General features: G+C 40.1%; 1 protein-coding gene across 13 annotated transcripts in view; it reads right to left on the reverse strand.

Moving 5' to 3' along the window:
• LOC110058624 (uncharacterized) overlaps positions 1-9,130 on the reverse strand; it is a 147,400-nt gene that overhangs the window by 82,968 nt on the left and 55,302 nt on the right. For all 13 annotated transcript variants that reach the window (XM_089285180.1, XM_089285168.1, XM_089285178.1 and 10 more), the window contains 8 exons: positions 3,259-3,384; positions 3,047-3,172; positions 2,586-2,711; positions 2,168-2,284; positions 1,052-1,177; positions 817-942; positions 561-686; positions 342-458 (listed from right to left, as the gene is read on the reverse strand). In XM_089285180.1, the coding sequence (XP_089141306.1) occupies positions 342-458; positions 561-686; positions 817-942; positions 1,052-1,177; positions 2,168-2,284; positions 2,586-2,711; positions 3,047-3,172; positions 3,259-3,384 (990 nt within the window). The remainder of the gene's footprint in view (positions 1-341; positions 459-560; positions 687-816; positions 943-1,051; positions 1,178-2,167; positions 2,285-2,585; positions 2,712-3,046; positions 3,173-3,258; positions 3,385-9,130) is intronic.

A 9,130-nucleotide genomic window follows, 5' to 3' on the forward strand; every position in this document is an offset into this window, starting at 1 on the left:
TACAAACTTAGTAAGACTCTATGCTGACAGTCTTATTGAAGAATATCTAACTAACAGAGTGTATGTTATCAACTCAAACGAAGGGTTGGCTGGGAACTGGGGCTCTGAAATATTCGTCAGCAATGGCGGACGGAAAAAAGGCAACTGACAAACAACACTGAGCACGTGACTCAAAAAACAGCCCCTCGGACCCAGGCCCCAGCGGTGTGTGAGAAAACATTTTCCACTTATTTCGTTCCTCCGCCAGTGGAAAATACAACTTATCTATCAGTAACGAGTGGCGCGTTCAACGTCGATCGCCCGATTCTCGTTCACATCAAGTTGGTGTAATCCCACTTTACCTGTACAATTTTCTTCACCGTTAAAACCATCCGCACAAACACACTCAGCAATTCCACTATTGTTCTTACAAACTGCATTTCTTCCACAAGGCGGATCGCAAACTAATGCTCCAGTTGCTGAAAAGGACAATATTGAAATAAAATGTCTCATCATTTCACTATGAATTCTCACTTTCATTCATATAGTGTTGATCATTATGACAAATAGCCATGCTTTACCTGTGCAATTAATGCCATCTCCCTCATATCCTTTGAGACATCGACAGATGTAAGATCCCTCCGTGTTACTACAAAGAGCGTTGGGGTCACAATCGTTTGTTTCAAAATTTTCACATTCATTCATATCTGTGGATAAGAGAGTTTACGTATAATACATGTTTTTAGAGTACAACATGTAACAGATTAGTAAACAACAATATTGGATCTTTCAAAAGGGACGCATTTTGAAAGAATGATTCTCACTTTGTAACTTTACCTGTACAATTTTCCCCATCACCACTATACCCTTGTAGACAGCGACAAATGGAAGAACCCTCAGTGTTGGTACACAAGGCATTAGAGTGACAGGTATTTGCTTCAGGACTTGCACATTCATCAATATCTGCGGTGAGAAACAAAAGCAACTATTTAAGAAATCCATTTTGGGAGTGACATTAAAACTCTCAGAACCTTTGCAAACAAGGCAGTGTGACAATTGAAGCTCTCCTTGCCTGTGCATGTTCTGCCGTTCCCTTCGTAGCCTCGAAGACAGCGACAGATGTAGGATCCTTCAGTGTTGGTACACAGCGCGCTGGGATCACAGTCATTATTGTTCTCATTCGCACATTCGTCAATATCTAAAAACGTGGAAACAATGTTTAAATAAATGTGACGGTGTTTCACTTTTTCCTCTCGAACCAAATGACGCTGACTTTTATTGAATCTACGGAACAGTTCACTATTCCTCTAAAGAAACGATTGCGCCCAACATTACGGCAGGATTTATATATGGACCTAAAATGAAACATGTTAATTAATTAATTAAATGTGGCTAAATATCATTTAGGCAAGGTTAAACTCGAGCAAATGCAGCCAGCTAGCGTGCCCATCCAGCTAATATCATTTAGGCAAGTTAAATATGAGCTTATGCAGTCAGCGGTTTCCCCGTTTGGGAGTACGTGACCTGTGGGGCGGCCTTCAGGGGTTTTGCAGGGGTTTATGGTTCATTGCATAATTGTTGTAGTGTATTCTGCTGATTGTTGCGGATCAGTTGCACTGCTTTGCTCGCGAATCATTGCGGATTCTTGCACCCTCTCCTCCCTCCCGTTTTGTTCTTGGTCAGGGTAAGTATTCCCCAGGTAAGTAGATTCCACTGAATTTCTTTCAGTGTGACGGTGCCGGTTAGCGGACGCTCATTGGGTGGTTCCTGCTTTCCAGGGTTGCCATGGATACCTCCTAGCGGCTTATGGCTTTGGCACCCCGCTAACCTTTAAGGCACCAGCCCCCAAGCTCATCTATTTGTGATGAGTTTAATTGAAAAAAATAAAAACCATCTGACCCATTCCTTTCTTACTTCATATGTTTCTTTTAGTCATCATTTGTTTACCTACGTGTGTAATAATTTCCGTACAGTTAATTTAATGGAGTTGTAATTTTCGTGTTTATCATGTGCTTGTTTCCTCCCGACTCAACTATTTAATGTTATATTCTCGGGTGAGATTCGAAATACCAATTTTGTAACGTGCATTAGTAGAGATTGGCAAATTGAAACGTTGAGTTTTAATTCTCGTTGAACTTGGCAACAATATAAGAACTGCAGCGTTGCTGGACTCGACTGATCCATGTACCTGTGCAATTTCCTTCGCCAGTAAAACCAGTTAAGCAGATGCATTCAGGATCTCCACTGCTATTCTGACATACTGCGTTTATTCCACACGGTGGATCACAAACCAACGCCTCAATTGCTGCAAAGGGGACATAAAGACACCTCAAACGTTGAGAAACATAAACAATGTCAAGACAAAATTACTTTTTAATACATTGTGGCAGATGCAATGTTTCTTTCCTGGTTGAAAGAATGCAAGGCAGAAATTCCTTTACATTTTTGGGGCCCTAATGTCAACCAATGAAAGGTCCATCTTTACTTTACTTTGGCTCCTCTGGAGCACTTCCAAATGAGTAGTGATGTTAACATGCTGAGTTATTCAATGAATATATCGATTACTTATACTAGCTAAAACTCTATTAGGAAACTTTTATCCCTACCTGTGCAGTTTCTACCATCTCCTTCATATCCTCTAAGACAGCGGCAGACATAAGATCCTTCAGTGTTGGTACACAGGGCGTTTGTATCACATTCGTTTGTTTCGACATTTGCACATTCATCAACGTCTAAATCGCATAAAAGATATACTTTAGGGCATCTTCATGTTCTGAACGGCGTCTGCGTATGCCTATATCTTGCACCCTACATGTACTTCGAATTAGATATCAAATAACGATGGCCATAGGTACATTCAATCCTCCCCCCTCTGTAATCTTAATACATTTAGCCACACCCAGGAAGAAAACGGTCCTTTTGGCTAAAAACGTTCTCTTTGGCTACATCCATCGTACGAAACGGGTGCTTTTCTACAGTATGTGTTTCGATTCTCTCATGACCACGAAGAAAAGAGCTACAGTTAAATAAACAATGAACAGAAAACCAAACAAAACCAAACATTTACCTGTGCAGTTTTGGCCATCTCCATTATACCCTCGTAGACAGCGACAAACATAGGAGCCCTCAGTGTTAGTACACAGGGCGTTCGAGTGACAACCGTTCGTCTCAGGGCTCGCACATTCGTCTACATCTGTTGGGAACAAAAAGAGACAAGCTGGTTAATACTAGCTTCACCGGAATAGTAGCATTAAATCTCTTCGATTTAACGAGTCTTACCGGAGCAACTTTTGCCATCTCCTTCGTAGCCTCGAATACAGCGGCAAACGTAGGATCCTTCAGTGTTGGTACACAAGGCGTTGCTATCACATTCATTTGCCTCGGAGCTTATACATTCATCTATATCTGGAATAATATGAACATCATTATTAGTACATACTTTGAGGATATGCTTCTGGATACCTGGAATACCGGGAATGTCAATAAACTATTCTTCAAGAAACAGTGCCCATGTCAGCATGGATAGAAAATTCCTTCAAGAAAATTAGTTTCTTTCCTTGCAAATATTCGTTATAATCTATTTTCTTTTGGCAAAAACATGGTTGCAAAAAATGCCTACTTCGAATCCTAAAACTGATGACCCTTAAGAGTGAATGCCTATAAAAATGGACCTAAATCGCCTATCAGTGGCACAAGTCAAAAAATTGATTTCGCTTGAATTTTGTCCATAGATAGGTCCTAGTAAGAATAGAAACGGACCATAGTTAGTTTCTGCTAATACAGCTTTCTTTGGTAGAAATATGCCAAAAACGATTTCGACCCGATTGGACTCAAAATCTACTTCCGGTTTTGCTGAATTTTCCGAATATTTGATTGCTTCGCGCTCCGCAGAACAGCTACTTGAGAATCTTTCAATGGATTTTATATTCAGTTCTGGTCTTCGTGGTATGACTGAGCGAAAAATAGAATAAATCAAAGTTAGTTTTGAGCCCGAAAAAAGATCAAACTGACACGCAAAATTTTACAATGTGTCGCAAGGGAATTATTGCATAAAAACATCGCCATATTTTTCTATGGGCTATAACTTTAAATACCATAAAAACACTTTCTATGGGTTAAATATACACCCACCTGTTAGGATATCAAAAAATATCTCTGGGCAAATGGTTTCAAGTCGCCCGCCTTGGCCTGTGTTTCTCATAGATTTTGCCCAAAATCCGCCGTTGGAATGTAAACAATTGCGTGACGCGGATAGCCACTCTCAAGTAAATATTCGTTTCCAGCAATCCGATGAAAGCAATTTTTGAAACGTTGTGTGGATAAAATAATGGATTTTTTTTTTCTTTTTTGTCTAAGTTAGTATAAATATACATATTTTTTCATTTGCATTGCAACACCCACGACATCCCCGATAAAGAACGTTACTACAGTACTCCGTGAAATGATTTTAACGCTTGTTTATTTTATTGATTTCACTGATAACTTACAATACAGTGGCAGTTTTAAAGATACACTTAACCAATCCTCTATGGTTTATGGCAATTTAATCATTGGCTGACAAATAAAGTCAAGTTGAAATACCATAAATTCTATAAACTACTATCTGCGTGACGGCATCTCAGCTCTTCTAGCTGTGTAGAAAATTTGTACCTACACAATATGCTCAAACTCAGCTAGAAAACCCGGAATTTCTTGAATTTAATTAGCCGAGGAAGAAATTGCGTTCAAGTGTCAATCATACTGGGCAAAAAATCCATCTTTTCTACTTTGGTTGTTTGATCAATTAACTGAAATTTACAGATCATAACACTGGTAGACAAATAAACATTACAGTGGTCGATCTAGGACTAGGTTTACACTAAAGAAGGTTTCTGTATTCGTAAAAGTTCCCGGATTCATCAATTTTAGAGTATTCGGATTAGTAGGGGTTTACAGTGAAAGGATATTCGGATTCTTAACCGTTAACACACGACGATAATTCCGGGAACATTCATGATGGAATGGTTAACAAGCAGTTTGTTGCCTCGACAACGAGAAACAAAATGCCTTCGAAAATAAGGCTAGGGGTAGGTTGAGACAGTCTGAAGTTTTCTTTCAACTCGCTGACCACGGTACTGTTGTCCATCATGTCAGGTCCCTCCAGGTATTTATTCTGGTCTTTACTTAATATCTAGAACCGTCAAGGTTTTCGATCGTGCCATCGTCGTCATCTGTGCAGTAAAGTATAAATTGGACTTCTGAGGAATATGGCATTACCCATTATAAAAGTGATCACCTACACCTGAAACAGCACGAGGTAATCACCCAGCGACCGCCATCAAATGGCCATCGATGTGCCTACGACTCGACTACGACTGGATCATGTAATCCGCCATTTTCGTTCCACCGCAAACTCAAAAGATCACAGGCCGAAAAATATCCGGATTCGAGAGAAAATCGTTTACACGACTAAAACTCTCCGGATTCAAAAGTTTTCGAATTCAAAGTTCCCATATTAAATTCCGGATTCAAAATCTCCGGAGACACGACCAAACCGGGGAGTTTTTATTTCGGATTCGTCCACTTTTGTGTAAACGGCAAAATCAATCTGGCACGAAAACGTTCCGGATTCATCACGAATCCGGAACAATTTCCTCTAGTGTAAACCTACAATCCTGGCCATAAGTTGTTGGGACACCTCCCCTTCTTGCGCGCTAAAACCCACGATTTCAACTACGTCCTTAACGTTTTAGAACAAAAGATGAATAGAAGCAAGTACAATTGACCCCCCTCCCCCTAGCAATGTTGCAAGAAAATGAAGCTATTCTGAAGACTAGATCGGATGTGGGAAAAAAGGAAAAAGGGACAATAGAGGGTGGTTAGACAGTTGTGTTGGAACCGAACGCGATTGCTGAAAAATCGTTATTATTGGAATAAGACGTGAATATTTATCTTATCGTCTCTTTAGTTCGAGAATACTGTTCTAGGAGGCGAACAATTCTTAAAATGTGGCTATTCTGAAGCTATTGTCAAGGATTTTTTTTTCTTCAAGATTTTTATCAACGTTGACAGAGGGAGGGGGGTACCCGGGCTTGCGCGGTTTTGGTCTTAAGAGAGAGGCTGCCTGTGAAGTCATCTGCCGTAACTGTCCCAACACTTTTGACTAGGACTGTAGTCTTAAATGAACAGCAAACATCCATCTTGTTTTGTTCGCGGAAGTCGGTCACGGAAGAGCGAATTTCAATAAAATATATATATATAATTTGATTAAGCAATTAGCCAAAAATAGGTTGGCGGCCAAAACAGTTTAGGGTTTATCCTAACTCTAACCTTAAGTTTTAAGACTGAAGAAAAAAAAGAAAAAAAGCATTGAGCATTTCAGTTGTTTGAAACAGAAACATTCGCGCACAATGAACTATATGTATAGTACGTCCGTAACGTGGAAAGCAATCCGTCCAGCACAGTAATTGTTCAAATTAACAGCTTACCGAGAGACTTGCGCTGTTGATGCCTCTTATCAGGAGCCATAATCGGGGACGGAGACCGTAAGCGCGCGCCATTTCAAGTATTGGGGTTGTCCCCATGATATGGGACAATAATTCTATTTTTAGAACAAATTGCGCCATCGCCTGCGGCACACGCGCGTAAATGCTGCGAGGATTTTTGCGGATGTCGCGCGGGGGAAATAACGTCCGAAATTCCCGAAATTTTTCATGTTTTTAGCCCACAACTCAACGCGTTTACGTCTGTTGGAGTTTTGCTTAAGTATTTTCGTCGTAAGCTGCTCCAGTTTGAGTGAAGTAAGACAGTGTCGAATTTAGGTATGCTCCGCTTTAAGCTTAGATATATATATCGCTGACCAAGTTGTGTTCCGACGGATGCTTCTTTTACATGAGCTGTACATTACTCCACTTTAAATTTCACATATGTTGAAGATTAACAGCTTTTCCATTACACAGCAAAAAACTAGCTGGATATATTTAGATATAGCAGAGCTTCAAGACTTCATAGTTTCCCAGCTCCTCTTGCCACACGCTTGCGAGGAATTTGCCAGTCTATCGCGACCGAAAAGTAAAACAAAATAATTGCTAGTTTGAGTTTCGCCTGAATTGTAAGCAACGCTTGATGTTTCACCAAGGCTCAATAACTTTACGTCCGTAGATACTGCTCAGTTTTATTCGTGTAAAAATCCAGTAGATTCTCTGTTGTCGATGAATGAGAGCGCCCGCCGATGCGTGGTTTGTACAGTCAGTAAATATGACAAATTGTACTTCCGCCGCACTTTCGTGTTAAAACGTACATCGAACTCAAACAATAACTCTATAGGTTTTAAATATGTTTAAGATTGATAAATGTTTGAGAACATATTAAAAGCTAAGCTGAAAATATGCGAATAAAGCAGAAACAATCAGTAAAGTTACGATGACGCTTTCTTTAATCAACTTCGAATAACGATTTCGATTTTGTTGATCAACTTCAAAATATCAAAACTTCTTGCCTATTTTCATTTCCGCAGTGTAAAACTTCACTATGCTTATGTTGAAGAAACACACATGATGTTAGTAGCCTTTTTTGCGTTCGTGAAATTTGTTGCAGCATCTCAGCACAAAAGATAACGAAAGAAATCTTTGTCAAGATTTGTTGAAAACACCGACTCGGACTTGAAAGTGCACGAGCTGCACTATGCAAATGAACTAATTGTACGCGTCAGACTTTCCTTTCAAAAATCTTTGCAAACTCACCAAACAAGCAGAGACAATAAGAAACCATCAAAACAGGTTTTGGTTATGATTAAACATTGTCTGAGAAACTCACAAATTAACTCGATACCAGAGTAGAGAGTTTTCTTGCTATATTCTTAAGCATACGCGTGAGCTTACAACTAGCGCGAGCAGATCTTATTATTCATTCCTAGCGCGAGATTGAAGTCTTGTTTTCGACCCTGAAAAACCCACCTTTTCCGTTAGCTCAGAGCATTAAACTACATATAAGCGCCCTGGTTCGTATTCCCTGCCTTATTCCCTGCCATCGCTGTGAAAAATACCCAAGAGAATCTCTAACTCTCACCATTTTATCACGCAACGTGACAACATCCACGCGAGAGCCCTGACATGTGCGTAAATACGCGCGGATATATGGCGTCAGGATGGCGCAATTTGTTCTAAAAATAGAAAAATTGTCCCATATCATAGGTGCGCGCGAATCCCGAGACTTACGGTCTCCGTCCCCGATTATGGCTCCTGCTCTTATTTATGATTTAAAGTGCACCTAACCCCCAAATTTTTTTTTCGCTAAAACGAATCTAGACTTTATTTGAAGCATTTGGGCGAAAAAATTTTTGAATTTGGTTGAATCCTCGATTTTCTATGCCCTTTCAAAGTCGCGTTTGAAGTGTTTCACGACCGCGTTTTAGGGAGTCTGGGGCGGCGGTACCTGATGACGTCTACCCAGGAACTAAACACAATGGCGCCTCAGTCAACTCTCTGTATTTGCTAGAGAAAATGGAACACAAAACTAATCGTTCCGATGTATTTTGGGACTAAAACGTCCAAGTTTTGTCTCAGAATCATTTCTTTTTCGTCACTGGAGTCAGAGTTAAGTTTCGATTCGGAAGACTCCGAAATAAACTTCGATCGAGCACGTTCGACAACTGTGAACTCACTGCTTAGAGCTTTGAGAGCAATTTACAATATTTCAAGCGACGAAGGGGAAGACTTCTTTGCGGACGAGCTGCTTGTATATTAGGAATGGAAAGCTAGATACGAAGTGGAGGAGCAGGCAAACGAAAAGCAGGAAAGAAAACTCAAGGACTGCTTTGGATGGTAATTTCGTCAACTAAACATAAGATTCCCACGCGTGTTTATAGCCGTTTACATTTGTCCTTAGCGAGAATGTATTTTATCAAGGTGTGATTGTTCTGTTAAATCCAGCTTGTGTTTTACTTTCAGTTGAATGCTTCATGTTTATAAGAGCGACGTACGTGTCGCAGTTTTCGAGACTTCATGACCTCCAAAACATTGGCTTCGATCGATTGAAAATCGTATTGTTTAGACCTGTATTTTTGAAGCTGCGGGAAGCAAGACAGACGGAAACATTTCATACAATTACCGATTTCACATTGTCACACGTTTTAAGTCGTAACTCCAAATAACCAATGTAAATTGTTCTCAAA

Source organism: Orbicella faveolata, unplaced genomic scaffold, assembly GCF_042242905.1.
Source record: "Orbicella faveolata isolate gen_17 unplaced genomic scaffold, um_ofav_v1 contig_13, whole genome shotgun sequence".
Classification (NCBI taxonomy): domain Eukaryota; kingdom Metazoa; phylum Cnidaria; class Anthozoa; order Scleractinia; family Merulinidae; genus Orbicella; species Orbicella faveolata.